Genomic DNA, 16178 nt, shown 5'->3' on the forward strand with positions numbered 1-16178 from the left:
ACACAAAAAAGTCAAAGTGATTTCATCCATGAGAGGAGGATTTTGAGTGTTAGTTTTTCATCCTCTTGAAACCTTTTTTGCATTTTCCACAAATGAAACATACCTTTTCCCTTTTCCCTTTTCTTCTGATTATAAATGTAACACAGGCTCTCTATAACAAATTCGAGCATTACAGAAACAGAAAGTCCCTCTATGATCCCACCACCCAGAGGTAATTACTCCCCAAAGGTAACTAGTAATAATGTTTGGCTCCCATTCTTCCAGATGTTTTCCAACAAACATTCTTTTAGAATCAAATAATTTCTTTAAAAACCAATCCATATGATTCCATATATAGAAAATGTCCAGAAAGAAGAAAGAGTAGTGGTTGCAAGGGATGGAAAAAATGCTGTTAGATGGGACTACGGAGATAGCTCCGCAACTCTGTAAATTTACTCCAAAATTTACAAAAGGGAATCATACACTTAAAACCAGGGAATGTTATGACATGTAAATTATACCTCTATAAAGCACTGAAACACAACAGTGCCGGGACTGGAGGCACTAACAGTGCTGGGCGGCTCAGAGGATGGGGGAGGCAGCCCTGGCCTCTGGCCCTACTTCTCAAGAGCACATGATAAGACCATGTGGTAGGAAAAGACGAAGCTAGTGGCCCCACAGGAATCACTGGACATGGAGAAACCATCAGATAAGGGGGAGGAGGGGCAATTCCAATGGATACAGGACACAGGAAAGCACTGGCCAGGCTTGCCTCAAAGATATATGGTAGAGACAGAGCACTGGCCAGGTGCCCAAACACCTTACAAACCTCAGGATGCCCTGTGGGCAGGAAAACCTAGAATGAGGCTCCCATTCAACAGAAACTTTAAAGCCACCAGTGGCAAGATGTTACTCCCTGGTGGTCCTCAAAGGTGAAAAGAAATAGGCCAGAACTAAAATGAACATATGACAATCAGCCATCGGGAAGATAAGGGGAATGGATTAGGTATTACAGAAAAAGCACAATGACTATAGAACAGAAAAGCAGTCTGGATGCCTGTAACAGTGTAAATGGATACAATTATTAGAAATTAGTTGGCAATTGTGTATCAGAAGCTTTTAAGTGTTCATACCCTTCTAGGACTCTAAAGAAATCACTCAAGCCCTGGCCAGTGTAGCTCAGTTGGTTGGGCATCATCACCTGCACCCAAAGGTTGCCAGTCAGGGCACACGCCCAGGATGCAGGCTTGATCCCCCAGTAGGGGGCGTGCAGGAGGCAGCTGATCGATGTTTTGCTCTCACAGCGATGTTTCTCTCCCCCCTCCCTTCCCCTCTCTCTAAAAATCAATAAAAAAGAAATATCGGGTGAGGAATTAAAAAAAAGAAAAAGAAATATGCTGATGAATTTAAAACTTAGCCTAAACAGAGGCACTGAGCAGCAGTCCTAATCCTTGAGGGAACCCAGTATCACCCAGAAGGAAGCTGGAACCACAGACTTGTTTATGCCTCCCTAAGAGTAGTTTCTGGATGCAGCAATCCAGCTAAATGATCTGTAGCTAGCAGATTAACTTAACAAACATGCCCCAGGGATGGCACCCCTATTTCAGGGTCAGAGCAGTCCAGCCAGCGTTAAGCTGAGAACTGGTGGAGGAGGGCGCACAGCTAACTGGTTCACATGCCCTCTGCTCTGTTTAGTGGCCTCAACCAGAATGCTGTGCCACTTATAAGCTGATGCCACCTAAGCTATTTGCATCTAATTATAGCTGAAGTAGAACGTTTATTTTATGTTTAAGAATTAGGCCCTAGCCGGTTTGGCTCACTGGATAGAGCGTTGGCCTGGGGACTGAAGAGTCCTGGGTTCGATTCCGGTCAAGGGCATGTACCTTGGTTGCAGGCACATCGCCAGTAGAGGGTGTGCAGGAGGCAGCTGATCGATGCTTCTCTCTCATCGATGTTTCTAACTCTCTATCCCTCTCCCTTCCTCTCTGTAAAAAAAAAAAAAAATCAATAAAATATATTTTTTTAAAAAGAATTAGAACAGAGTGATATTAGCTCTCTAATTATGACGCTCACACCTGCATTCTAATAAGCTTTGTTCAATGTAGGAAGGGTGAAGAGAAGACAGAGATAACACAGAGGGAGCTGTGCAAACTCCTTTGCCATGGAGTGGATGGGGCGCATGAGTGCCTCCCAGGCATTGATTTGGGGGTAAGGGGGACAGTGCAGGGCATACAGAGCCAACTTTTTGGAGGGCTAGCAAACAGTCAACCTATCAGCCAATCAAATAAGTGTTAAGGGGCCGAAGCTGGTTTGGCTCGGTGGACAGAGCGTTGGCCTGCGGGTTGAAGGGTCCCGGGTTCGATTCCGGTCAGGGGCATGTACCTTGGTTGCGGGCACATCCCCAGTGGGGGGCATGCAGGAGGCAGCTGATCGATGTTTCTCTTTCATCGATGTTTCTAACTCTCTATCCCTCTCCCTTCCTCTCTGTAAAAAATCAATAAAAATATATTAAAAAAAAATAAAAAAATAAGTGTTAAGGGGAAGGGCCATGGTCCATAGAGATGGGAAGCCAAAAATCATCTCCAAGGAATCAAATGTAAGACGGAGGCAGAGCCTGCTTACACGGCAGGCAGGCAGTGGGCAACTAGTATGGAATGGAACGCTGGGGCAGCTCCAAAGGCTAAAAGTAAATACCCAGAATGTCGATGTTTTCTCCTGGCACTTTCCATCTATGAGAGGGCTTTTCCTTTCCAAAGGAGAACTTTTACTCTTGGTTGTAAATCAATCTGAATGGGCTATCTACTCCCTTCTCTCTCCCACTCTCTTGGGTAGTTGATTCATATTTTTCTACTTTTTTTGCCAAGTTGAAGAGTGTTTAGAGACTGAAATGAATACATTACTTCACTTCAGCGACCTCCTTAATCTACAAAGCCCAGAGGTAAACACTCCCAAACTCTGCACTCTCTGAACCCCAATCAAAACCTGGTGGCAGCTGGGATAATTTGGACCAAAGAAAGACAGTGTTTTGCCACCTCTTACCTAGGATAATTTTACTCCCTAATTTGCAATAAGTTGTCACTTAGCTAAGGTATTGGTGGTGGTGGGTGGGGACTGTTTTCGGTGTCTGTCCGTTTAATTACTGACCTTGCTCACATCCATAATCCTCTCCTAACATGTGCCATGTGGATCCCGCTAACTTTGCTCCATACTTTCCCTACCATCTCCCTTCATCATGACAGTTAAAATTTCCACTCTGATGGCCCCTTAACCACCTGTTGCTCCTCTTCTTCGTCAGATCTGACTTGCATGTCACCTCCCTAGGTTCTGGGATCACCTCTTTTCGGATGGCCATGGCCTGAGTGGGAAACCTTGTACCCTGGAACTATGTGGACACCGGAGGAGATGACAGGTAAAGGCTGGAGATGACATGATGCTGGGACGCTGCTCCAGACTGCCCAGTGCCCCCTCCTGACTTCTCCCATCTGGCTTCCATCTGACCGGAGCAGCTGGCCAGGTGGTTTTCATTTGCAGATGAAACCCCAGCAGCTCCATGGTCACAAACCTCCTGACCCTATAGTCGATGCCAGACCGACAGGCACAAAGTGCACTTGTATCACTGAGTAGGACTGAAAGGCCACACTTTACAAAGCCAAAACCAGGGGTAAAAGAACAAAGTGGGGTCTTGATGCTTGAAGAGCTGACGACAGCCAAGAAAAAGAAATGCAATGGTCTGACAAGGGAGTGGATTCCTACATGTTCTGCAATGTCTCACACTGAAGATGCCAGCATATTGGACCTTATTTTCAAGCTGCTCGTTAGCACATTCAAGACAATGAATGAATAGGCAGGTTGTCAATGTGAATTATGAAATGTCTATGCAATGTAATGTCACGAAACATCTAAGATCAGTTTTATAAAGAAAATAATAATAATATACAAAAATGGTGATTATGATTATAATAAACTAGGAGCCCAGCATTCGAGATCGCACAAGACCCAGGACCCAGACTCCCGCGGCCCGGCGGGACCCAGAAAGAGTCCCACGGCCGCCACTGCCGCAGGAGGTGATACACAGAAACCCGCCTGCTGCCCCAGCGGGACCCAGAAACCCACCCGCGCCTCCCGTCAAGTCCCGGCCCACCCACGTGTGCCTCGCTGCACACTCAGTCCCGCCCACACCGCGCACACAGCCTCCTGCTGATCGGTCATTACAGTGTGATGGCGTGACGACCACAGGCTTTTTATATAATAGTTATGCCGACAAAGGGTTTTCTGTGTGCCAGACACTGCTCTAAGTGCTCTACATATATGACCTCATTCAATCCTCATAACATGCCTACAAGCTAGATGAGAGGACTGAGATACAGAGAGGTTAAGGAACTTAGCAAAGATCACAAAGTTAGTAAGTGATAGAGCTGGAGTATGGACCCAGAGCCATGTTTTTAGATACCATGCAATATTGTCACCCACAATATAATAATCAATGTAATATAACATAGCAACATAACATATATATAACAGTATCTATGTATTCATCTGCCATAAAATTAAATTATAATCATAAAAGGCCAGAGAGAAATACTCCAACATAACGAATGTTTTGTCTTAAGTAGTGGGATTAAGGTAATTATTTCTTTTTATACTTTGCTAATTTTCTACAATTTACAAAATCAGAAAGGGACCATGGCTATTATCACTTTCAAGTCCTTAGAGAAAGATAGTGAGTGTGTTGGAACTAGGGATTCCCAAAAATTGGTCCCTGACAGTTATAATGAAACTTTCACACAAGTTACTTAAATCCCACCACCACCACCACCACCACCACACGTTTCTTATCCTGTGAAATGGGAATAACGCTGCCTAAACTCAGAGATGTGTTAGGATGAAATGAGAGCAGAGGTAGAGCTCCTGGCACAAAATCTGGAATCAAAACAATGACATAAAAAAACAACAACAACAACAACGACATCTTTCCTGGGGCCCCAGACATTATTCACAATAACAACAGCTACTACTGTTTGATGCCCACCCTACCTGGCATGTAACACACAGAGCAAGCTCTTTCTAACTCCCTGGCGGGCAAAAGGAAGAAAAGAGGTTCAGGAGCTTGTCCAGGGCCATGGTGCCTGGAAGAGGCTGGCTGGAGATTCAAATCAAGTTTCCCAATTCCAGGGCCCACACTCCTTCCTCATCAAGGCCTCACTTACAGACCAAGTTCCAGGTGAAGGCGGTACCACCACCATGTTGGGGCTTCCTAGCACCACCGTCTTCCTCTTTCTGACCACTCCCTTCCTTTTCAACTATTTCAGATTCCTCCGGGTTCAGGGAGAAGGGAGCACAGCATGCCTCACAGTGAAATGATTACAATGTAGGTCTCAGTATCTTTGTTCACACTACAAACCTGATCCACCTGGTTCAATTATCCCCCAACTGCCCTTAACTCAGCCTAAGTTCACAGACAAATGGATGCTGATAGTCTTGGGAGCAAGCTTCAGCCCTCCCCTCCTAAAGCCAGACATAGGAGCAGTCTATTTTCCAATACTAAATTCAAGAGAAAAGACTGTTTGCCATCTTGGTATATCTGATTCTAGGTGGGAGAGTGGTAAGGTAGTCTTTTTCAAGTTGTCCCAACAGCACAAAAAGCCCAACCTCAGGAGGCTCAGCTGGGTAAGCGATGGCATTGCTGTGGCTTCCGGGCTGGACCGGTGGAGAATAAGTGTCCATTTGCAACACTGGGCACTGGAGCGCTTTAAAAGGGGCCTTTCTCAGAGGCCGACAGTAAGCCATCTCGAAGCAGAACCAAGCTTTGACAATGCATCCTGACTCACGGGCAGAGGTGGGCCCTGCTTTAAGAGACCAAACGTAGTCCCTCCCCAACCTCCCAAACAGACTTCCTGCAAGGGTTAAGCAGAAGAATGTTTTACTTTTTAAAATTTTTAATCAAGTTCATCATATGGTCCTTTAGGGTGTAGACCTGATGTACAAAATGTCCACTTTACTTACTATACACTTCAGCAGTGTTTCTAGAGTCTAAAAGCAAAGTCTACCTCAACTGGGCCCATCTTGAAACAGGAGGAGGAGTACTTGGAAATAATCAAGGTTCACCCCATCATTTCACAAACAAGAAAACTGAATCCAGAAAAAAAGAAGTTTGCACAAGAACCCTTGGAAGCTAAGGACCATAAAAATGATCCTTTTACACATTTGCAACGTCAGCTGACATTTAGCCTTGTGTTGGAAAATCTTTTATTTCTGAAGGATAAAGGGGCAGGGGAGGAAAAGTATCTAAAATGCAGACACCACATTTGTTTTGGAAAAGACCAGTCCAGAGTGCACAAAAGGTCATGAAAAACCCCAATGACACCACCACCAATGTTTGTCTTTGGAATAATAGAAAGGGATGTTTATTATTTGTAAGAATTATCTCTGCTATTACATGACTCATTCCTGCATGCTAGGACTGCTCTCATCTAGTGCCAAGAAATGAATGCTAAATTAGAAAGTTTGCAAGTTATCATTGCCCGGTAAGTGCCACACTGCAGAGCAAACGTATATGCACCAAATCAGCCCTGCAGAGGGACTGTCACTGTCCCTCTCACTATTACCAGCTGTTCCTATTTTACTGAAGACCCTGACGACATGTTAATGCCAGAACTCATCAACCTCAGCAGTTTAATTGCTCAGAAACACCCACAGAGTTAGCATGAGTTCCCAGGGGTCCTGGCACAAGGAAGGGGAGTGGTGGGGGGCAGAGGACAGAAACAGGAGAGGAACAAGGAAAGAAAGACAATGGTTGAGAGAAAAAGAACTTGATGCCACACAAGGAGCCTTTCAGGGTGCAAGTGCACAACCCTATAACTGGCAAAACAGGAAAGTTTTCTTGATTCCTACTATGTGGTAGAAAGGAGGGGAGCATATAATGGCAGATAAAATAATACTAATACCACCCTACATGTGTGCAGCGCCTCCTCAGACAGAGGGTAGGTGGATAATACCATTCCTTCTTTCCAGAAGAGGGAGCAGAGGCTCCGGAGGTCAGTGTCCCAGTGTGTAGACAAGGCTGGGACTATTCGGTGAGCACACTTCTGCCCAGGGCAGTATTGCTTCCACTTCTCTGATGACTCAAGTACCTAGGCCTCAACATACCCAAAACCAACCTCAGGGTTTTCTCCCACCAAAACCTATCAAGAACATGTAGATAATAGCTAATATTTACTAAGCATTTACTATGTGCCAGTAATGATGCTATGAAGCAATTAAAAATGTAATTTTTTTTTTTTGAGCGCTTTCCGACTTTATTGAACAGCAGCGTCCCCACGTGCAGTCCCCCCAAGTCCCCGGGAGCTATGCTTCTGCCGCTTCCAGAAGCGCTTGACGTCGCGGTGCCCCGCAGGCATCACCACCATGAGCCGCTTGGCCGCGTTCTTGAACACCAGCACGCCCAACTCCCGCACGTGGGCCAGCAGCAGCTCAAAGTCCACTTGCGACAGGAACTGGTTATACAGGACGCCCTTGGTGAAGCGGAGTCTGTCCCTTTCCAGCTCCCACAGCCGAATCTGGTCTGTGATGGTGGGCGGCAGCACAGGTGTCTGTTTAAGCATCACTGGGTGGGCCCTTGTCCTTAGGAAATGGATGATCTGCTGGGCTGTAATGCCGCTGGCGATGGCCTGCTGCACGCTCTCCCGGGTGACCTGCGCCACCACCATGTTGGGGAAGCGATAGAGCATCTCAGAGAAGAGGGCAATGAGGGCGATCTGCAGCTCCGACTCTGTGTAGGCGTACAGCTGGTAATTGGTTTCCACGACAATGAAGCCTGGCTGATGCGCAGTGCCCCCCGCCCCAGAAACACCCGATAAGAGATTGATGGCCAGGCGCGTGGGGTAGTACCGCCGAGACTTCCTCTTCCTCTGGAAAACAAGCCCAAACTCACGCAGATGCTGCAGGAAGTTCAACAGAGAATCACTCATACCTTCCACAGAGTAATCCTTGCCCAGAGTAGAGAAGCTGAGCTGGAAGAGGAAGGAGAGGATCTCCACTAGGTCCATCCCCCGACTCTGGGCCGTCTGCAGGTGCTGCAGCATGAAGTACCAGAGCTGAGCGGGGGTGTCCAGCAACAGGAACTGGAAGCCAGCAGAGGTGATGCAGGGCGGCTCTCCAGGCTCAGCACTCTTCATAAGCCCCGCCTGGCTGAGGAGCTGAGCCAAGTCCTGGCTGACGGCTGCACTGGGGGAGCCCACCATGAAGTGCAGGACCACCTCCCATCTCTCCGCTCCTCGGCGTACTTATCCAGTGCGGGGACATCCCGGGCATGCTTGTCTGGTCCCAGCTGACGTGTGTCATCAGACCAGGCCTTGCCCCCACCCAGAAGCGCAGTGCGGAGGTTCTGGCAGAAGATGGGGTTGAGGATGAGGCCCTGGAGACCACCAGGAAGCAGCTGCGTGTGCCAGATCTGGAGGCCACTCAGCAACCCTGTACTTTCCTCCTGAGCTTTGCTGAATTCCTTCTTCACCCACAGGGCCACAGCAGCTTGTGGCAAAGGCTGCTCCAGAAAGAGCATCCGCATCACCCAGTTCTTAGCCAACGACAGGAGCTCCCTGAAGACAGCCAGACAGGTGGCAGGATGCCCGTAGAGTCGGTCCAGTACCCCAGGGCTCAGGCCCCCAAGGAACTCCTGCAGATTCCTGCATTGTAGGTGTGCTCGGTTCAGTCCACCCCTCGACGGGGTGCTCTCCATTGTTGGGGTCCAACCCCAGCAGGTCCAGGGGTTCCCAAAGGTGTAGACAGAGTCGGCGAAGAAGGAATGACACGGAGGCAGCCTAGCCAGGTTCTCCAGCCAGGTTCTGTCTTTTATTGTCTTGTTACATCTGTATTTATACCAGTTGATTTTAATCCTGTCAATTTCTATTCCAAAGGTTAGGGCGTTTCTCATCTCCATTCCAGGGAGTAAAGATTATGTAGCTTAAGGGTGATTGTTCGTAGTTAAAGAGATTAACTACCCGCCTAGCATTTAGTTAAGGGGTTTTATTTCCTCCCTAACTTCAGGGAAAAATCCCTACCTGGGGAAACAACCTTTCTCGGAGAGGTGACCTTGGTTAAAACACATAGCGCCAAGAAGGTGCGCAAACATATTAAGAACAGTATGCCATATATACCAGGTCCCTTGAAACATATACTGTGCAGATGTTTCTTCCCTGCAGCGACTGTGTCAAGCAGCAAGGATGGACCAGCTTCCGGCACTCCATCACCACTCTGTCGACCCCAACTCGTGTACGTCGCTTAATCGGAGTCAATGTCTCGCACTGGCTCCAGGAAATAGGGGAAAGGACGGTTAAAAATTAGAGAAAAGAGTAGGGAGAGCGACAAAGGCTTTCACAGACAGGGGTCCCGAGTGGAGGATGTAAAAAAATCTAAAGATATATTTTTATTGATTTCATAGAGGAAGGGAGAGGGAGAGATAGAAATGTCAATGATGAGAATCATCCATCGGTTGCCTCCTGTATGTCCCCTCCCCTTCCCCCGAGACTGAGCCCACAATCGGGCATGTGCTCTGACAGGGAATCGAACTGTGAGTTCCTGGTTCATAGGTCGACACTCAACCACTGAGCCACACTGGTGGGGCAACTATGAAGCATTTTAATTCATGATTTTTTTATTTCACTAAATTGAAATTTCTCCATTTCTGCCCATTTCTCCATTCTTATTCCCCACCCTGATCTTTGATCCCACAGTCTTGTTTCGGCAACTTCTTATCACTAACCTCCCTGCCACAGGGTTTTGCACATGCTGTTCCTCTGCCAGGGTTGCTATTCCCTTAGCTCAAGCCTAGCCCTTCCTATGGTGAATCCCCTATTCTGGCCTCTGTGGCAGCATACCTCCCCCTGGGAACCATGGCTATCTATGTAGTGTTTATCTCCTGCAGGCTCCAGGAGAGAAAGAGTGATGTGCTTCTTGGTCACCTCTGTATCACCAGGGTCTGGCACAGTGTTTAAGTCATGGTCAGGGAATAACTATCCATGGAACAAATCGATAAGAAGAAAAGGGGCTGCAAGCTGGCTCCTGGTCCTGGGTGGGCCTTCATGAACAGCAAGGATAGTACAGGCCTAGCGGAGGTGTGGGAAGAGCACTGGAAGTGGAGTCAGCACATCTAAATCGGATGCCTGATGGTGACTATTCCTGTGGGTGAGCATCACTCAACCACAGACAAACCCCAGGCACCTTCTGGCTGGACCTACAAGTCCTATGAGTGAATACACCCCACTTCTGTCCACTTCCATTACACCACCCTCTCTTATTGGGTGTCCTAACTACTCCCTGCTGCCTCTACCCTAGCCTCTCACAATCCTTGACCTGCATAGCAGTTGGAATAATCTTTTTTTAAAGTAAGATCACAGTATTCCCCCACTTAAAACCCTTATGGCTTCTTGTTACCACAAGAACAAACCTGGTGCACAGGCGTGATCTGGCCCTGCCAACACGGTGCCTCATCACTAGCAGACCTTTCTCCCTTCTCCTCCACGTGAGGGCCTGGCACCAGCTGTCCCCTCCTCACATGTCCCTGTGCTGGCTCCCTCAGCAGTCTCATCTCACCTGGAAGGCCCCATCCCTGGAACCTTCCCCTCCTCTCAGGTCCTGGCACATCGCCCTGCTTTGTTTCTTCATAGCGCTTATTACTGGAAATGCTGTTTTGTTTATGATCTGTCTCATCCCAAGAAAGCAGGGACTTCGTGTCATTCACCATATGGGTGAATATTTGCTGAATCAATGCCTCTTACAGTGTTAATAGCAAACAATTACCGAGCCCCTCCTGGGAACCAGGCAGCTAAAGAAGCACATGAGATGCATTAACTCATCCCCTAAACAAGCTTATCCCTATCTTACAGATGAGGAAAGTGAGAAACAAAGGACAACAGGACATGAGGACTCAAATGCAGGCAGCCAGCTCCAACATCTGCACTGCTGACCAAGAGGTGTGCTACTGTTCGCTGCTTTGCTGAATTACAGATTTGTCTCCCACCGTAGACAGGGATTCCTGGAGAGCAGGCACCATATTTCGTGGCACTGGTTTCGCCAGGGTCAGTCAGGCTCTCAAAGGAGGTGCTAGATAAAAGCTTAGAAGTGAAGGAAGGAATCAGGGAAGCCCTGGCGAGACAAGTTATATAAAATACAGGCAAAACTGGCGACCCCTCTTTGTGTGTTTGCAATTCATATCCGCACTCCCAGGGTGGGATGGGGACTGAAGTACTGGCCACATAAGGTACCTACTCCCACAGAGCACATCTGTCCAATAAGGTCACTCACCTACTTCACCCTAGAATAGCTACACCGTCATTTTTTAAAAAACTCTTTTCCACAGGAGGTTAAGCAAATGACATTTGGAGGGGGATTCCTGCTGCTTTTATTTTAGAAAGTTATATCCAATCTTACAAGATTTATACACAATCTTCCTTCAATCCCTCCAACCTTGTGAGGTTCACCTGATCGTCCCAGCTGATGAGCAGGCCCAGTGATTTGCAGGAACTTGTCCAAGGCAGCTATGCGGGAACGTCAGGCCGTGTGACTGCAAACTTGCACTTTTTACCACAACGGCAAAAGCTTCAATAATGCACTTCAGAAAGTCGTCCCAATATTCTCCAAATGCCTTAAAAGTACTCACTCAAGGAGTGGAGCTTAGAGGCTGGAGGCAAAGGCAGAACCATTCTGGGGGAAAGTACCATTCTTCACAGTGATTTTTTTTTAAAGTGCCCACCACCGCTTAAAGCTCCTCTGACAAGAAACTGCAGACATCAGCAGAAGCCATAGAGAAAAAGATAAACTCTTCGTAAAGGGAAGGAGGAGTGGCTGAGTGGGTGGGTTCAAATGTGAATTCACGGAACCTTACTGAAAAGAGGAAGCCAAACTGCAGACCAAGCAGCCAGGAAGCAGAGGGCCCAGAGGGGCTGACAGCTCCCAGCCTTGCAGGCCATTTACAGGGTCTGGTCCAGAGGAAGGAGCAGGCGGGCTCCCCCGACTGAGGACAGATGGATGCAATTTACGCCTCCTGTCCAGGGGCCCGGTGAAGAGGAAACAAAGGTGAGCATCTAAGAAATATGAAAAGCCATATTTGTGCTGAGTACATGGTAACGAGAGTGGAGTGTGGTAACGAAAGCATTCAACACCGGCAACTGCTAATCAGGGTGTCTGGGATCCCCAAGGGCTCCGCCCACTAAAGACTTGGGGATAGTCTATTTCCATTTCTATTTTTTAACTCAATAAATAAACTTTATTCACTAAAAGAGGCCAATCTGAGAGGACTTCTTTGTGCCACCCAATGGGTCTGCCCAACAGGTAATGGAGTCCAGACAAGCAGGAAACCCTCGCTGATCCCCACATTATGGTTCAGGACAGTTAGTCTTCGACTCCCTGGTTTAACTGACGCTGTAATACATGATGGTTCAGGACAAGTAGGACACCCACAACTCTGCCATACCCTGGGTCTGTTTGGCCTGGCCAGTTCATCAGACCATGGATTTGCCCCGGTGGGCCTTGGCATTTGCCTGTTCTACAAAAGTCACTGAGGAGCTAAGGAGAGAAAAGAGCCCGAAAGCCAAATGTGCTGCTCATCTTAAATCCTTCCAAAAGGGCTGGCACACTCACAGGTTCTCGTGATGGTCACGTCTAGCACCACAAAGGCTACCACATTCTTTCTTTCTTCTCAAGCCATGAAGACATCACAGTCTCTGAGCAAATTACATATATGAGAAGACCAATTTCCTGTATCTTATAGGTTTTTATATGCAAGGCTCATCATTTTTTTAAGGCTCCTAATCTTTTTTTTTTTTTTAATATATTTTATTGATTTTTTACAGAGAGGAAGGGAGAAAGATACAGAGTTAGAAACATCGATGAGAGAGAAACATCGATCAGCTGCCTCCTGCACACCCCCTACTGGAGATGTGCCTGCAACCAAGGTACATGCCCTTGACCAGAATCGAACCCGGGACCCTTCAGTCCGAAGGCCGACGCTCTATCCACTGAGCCAAACTGGTTACGGCAAGGCTCCTAATCTTAAGGCAACCAACAATCTGCTGCTATAGTAAATGAAATGAGTTGAAAAGAGAAGAAAAAGCTCTAAGACATAAAAAAAAAAAAAAAAGAAATACAAAAATAATCTCTGAATACTCCTAAAACCTCTCAAAAGAAGGTCAGCTGCAAATCCAAGGCAGGATCAGGTATTCTATAGGAAAAACACACACATACACAGACACACACACACACACACACACAAAACCCCACACAAGATAGCTCTCCAGTTTCACACAGAGGCTGGCATACAGTAAGATTTTTCCAAGATCCCAGGCTCGAGTTCCCTTAAACGTTCATAAATAAATGGCCTTAGGTGGAATGCAGAACCACCCAGAAAGAGGGACTCTAGCTCACGGTCCAGCCTGTCTTTATTCATCAGCCCATCTAATCACAACATCCTCAAACCTTGGGTATTTCACTAGGCTGCACCCTGGCCTCCTTGGGAAGGAGGAACAGGGCAGCCTAGGACAAGAACTGCTCAAACCACAGGAACAAAAACCGCAACCCAAGACCACTAACCATTTAAAGGGAGAAGGAATGGGAGTGCTTAGCCTGAAACTCGACTTCAGTGAGAGGTGCAATTGTACAGGTCATCTTTGTTCCTCTGGGTCACAAGATGGTTTAAGAGGCACTAACAAGGGCCATTATACTCACCTTAAAGTACTCCTGAGGATTTTCATCCAGGAAATGGAATAATGACCAGCATTCCATGCTATTACTTAGAGATTAGCTCAATCAGTGGGGGGAGGAGGGAGGGGCAGCTTAAAGGGTACATTTAACCCCAGAAAGGCAGGAAGTTCCAGCAAAAAGGCCATCAATCTATGCAAATCTCACTGGAACTAAAGCACAGCAGGAAAATCAAGCAAACCAAGGGGAATTAGAGCCATTCACAAAGGGAGGGGCCTTGGGATTAATGGACTCTTTAATTTTCGAATTTCCTGAGGTTTATGGCTAATTAGTCCCCTTAACCATACTGTAATGTGATCGAATTTCAGCTGAGTTCACGGAACAGCTGAAGGAAGAAGATGGCACAGAAATTACCGCTGGGCCTGGGGGACTGTAGACAAGGCCCATAGCACTTGCATCCTGCCTTGATCCGCACTAATTAGGCACCCCTAATTCCCCAAACAATGACTCAGAGGGCACTGTGTAATCCACCGTGTACACTGGAGAGCTCTGTTCATACAATACTACTTACTGATAATTCTCTAATTTGGTACAAGAGCACATACACACATATGGCTCAAAGGTGGGAAGAAATGACAGGAAGTGAAATTAGCAAACACATAAGTGGACAAAAATATTCAACTTTGACAAGCTATGAATGAAAAATAAGGTACTATTTATAACCTATTATACTATTAAAAATTAAGGGAGAAAAACACTCAAGGTTGACAAAGAAGCAATAAAAGCACACTCGTATTGCTGGTGGCATTATGAAACGGCATGACACTTTGGTGATATTTGTCAAGAGGTGTGAAAGTGTTCATACTCTGACACAATAATACTCCTGGGAGTCCATCCTACAAAAGAATCCAAATACACAGGAAACTGCATAAAGGACCACAGTCACTGTGACACTGTTTATAATGAAAAAACTGGAAGTAACCTAAAGATAGAATATCAGGGAAGCTAGTGCTGTGTCTATTATCGTCTCTAATACGGTGCAGCCATTGAAACTCATCTTAACAACTGATGGCCCGACACAGACACATCATCACCTAAAGTACACAGTTTATATTAGGGTTCACTCCTGGTCACATTCTATGGGTCTGGACAAATGTATATATAGTGACATGTATCCACCATACAGAGTATCATACAGAATAATTTTACTGCTCTAAAAATTCCCTGTGCCCTGCCTATTCATCCCTCCCTCTTCCCTTACCTGACAACCACTGGTCTTTTTGCTGTCTCCATCGTTTTGTCTTTTCCAGATAGTCAGTCATACAGTGGGAATCACACAGTATGCAGCCTTTTCAGACTGCATTGTTTCACTCAGTAACATGCATGTAAGTTTCCTCCATGTCTTTTTGTGGTTTGAAACTTATTTCTTTCTTTTTTTTAATTGATTTCAGAGAGGAAGGGAGAGGGAGAGAGAGATAGAAACATCAATGAAGAGAGAATTATTGATCAGCTGCCTCCTGAATGACTCAGATTGGGGATTGAGCCCACAACCCAGGCATATGCCCTGACCAGGAATTGAACCGTGACCTCCTGGTTCATAGGTCAATGCTCAACCACTGAGCAACACCAGCTGAGCAACAGCTTATTTCTTTTTATTGCTGAACAATATTCCACTGTCTGAATGTACCACTGTTTATCCATTCACTTTCTAAGGAACACCTTGGTTGATTTCAAGTTTTGGCAATCACGAATAAAGCTGCTATAAACATTTGTAAGCAGGTTTTTGTGTGGAAGTTTTTCAGCTCCTTTGGGTAGATACCAAGGAGTGCAATTGTCAGATCACATGGTAAAATATGTTTAGTTTTCAAAGAAACTGCCAATTATCTTCCAAAATTTGCATTCCCACCAGCAAAGAATGCAAGTTCTTTTGCTCCACATCCTGTTCGGCACTTGGTGTTGTCAGTGTTTGGGATTTTGGTCATTCGAATAATTGTGTGAGGTATCTCGTTGTTTGGCCATATGAATCTTTAAAAACGAAGGTAAACTATAGATAGTCTAGGACCATAACTAACAAAAAAGCTACATGTATAAAAGAAATAAAAGGACTTATAAAAAATGAAACTGTGACTAGTGATTTTTTTCCTTCTATGATCCAAACTTTGCAAAATGAATTGTTAAGTTGAAACATATAAAATGGACAATGATCAATTTTGGCCTACAAAAATGGCAATTTCATATGGTTCAACTTTATAGTTTTATAATTAAGTTTTAAGTATCGTAGGCATTCACAGCATTTGTCCTTAAACTACACTACCATGCACTCTTTGATATAAAGAAACCTCACACACATGTGGGCAAGCAAGCCAATCAGTCTAAATGTCAATCTTTAGAATTCTGTCATCCAAAAAAGTAGAGAGATTCTTCTAAGAGGATGTGAAACAGCTGATAGAACACCCAATGAAGGTCAGTCCCACCACAGTCAGAAGCCCAATTCTGAGAGCAGCAGGCAG

General features: G+C 46.1%; 2 protein-coding genes across 3 annotated transcripts in view; both read right to left on the bottom strand.

Moving 5' to 3' along the window:
* CAPZB (capping actin protein of muscle Z-line subunit beta) overlaps window positions 1-16178 on the bottom strand; it is a 125286-nt gene that overhangs the window by 86708 nt on the left and 22400 nt on the right. The gene's annotated exons all lie outside the window — the stretch shown is intronic.
* On the bottom strand, window positions 4823-8836 carry LOC118677056 (general transcription factor IIH subunit 4-like). Its single transcript, XM_036351810.1, is given in 2 exon segments — window positions 4823-8246; window positions 8249-8836. Coding segments are annotated over 2 exon segments (1437 nt in total). The 5' UTR covers window positions 8714-8836; the 3' UTR covers window positions 4823-7274.

This window comes from Myotis myotis, unplaced genomic scaffold, assembly GCF_014108235.1.
Source record: "Myotis myotis isolate mMyoMyo1 unplaced genomic scaffold, mMyoMyo1.p scaffold_m19_p_2, whole genome shotgun sequence".
Classification (NCBI taxonomy): Eukaryota; Metazoa; Chordata; class Mammalia; order Chiroptera; family Vespertilionidae; genus Myotis; species Myotis myotis.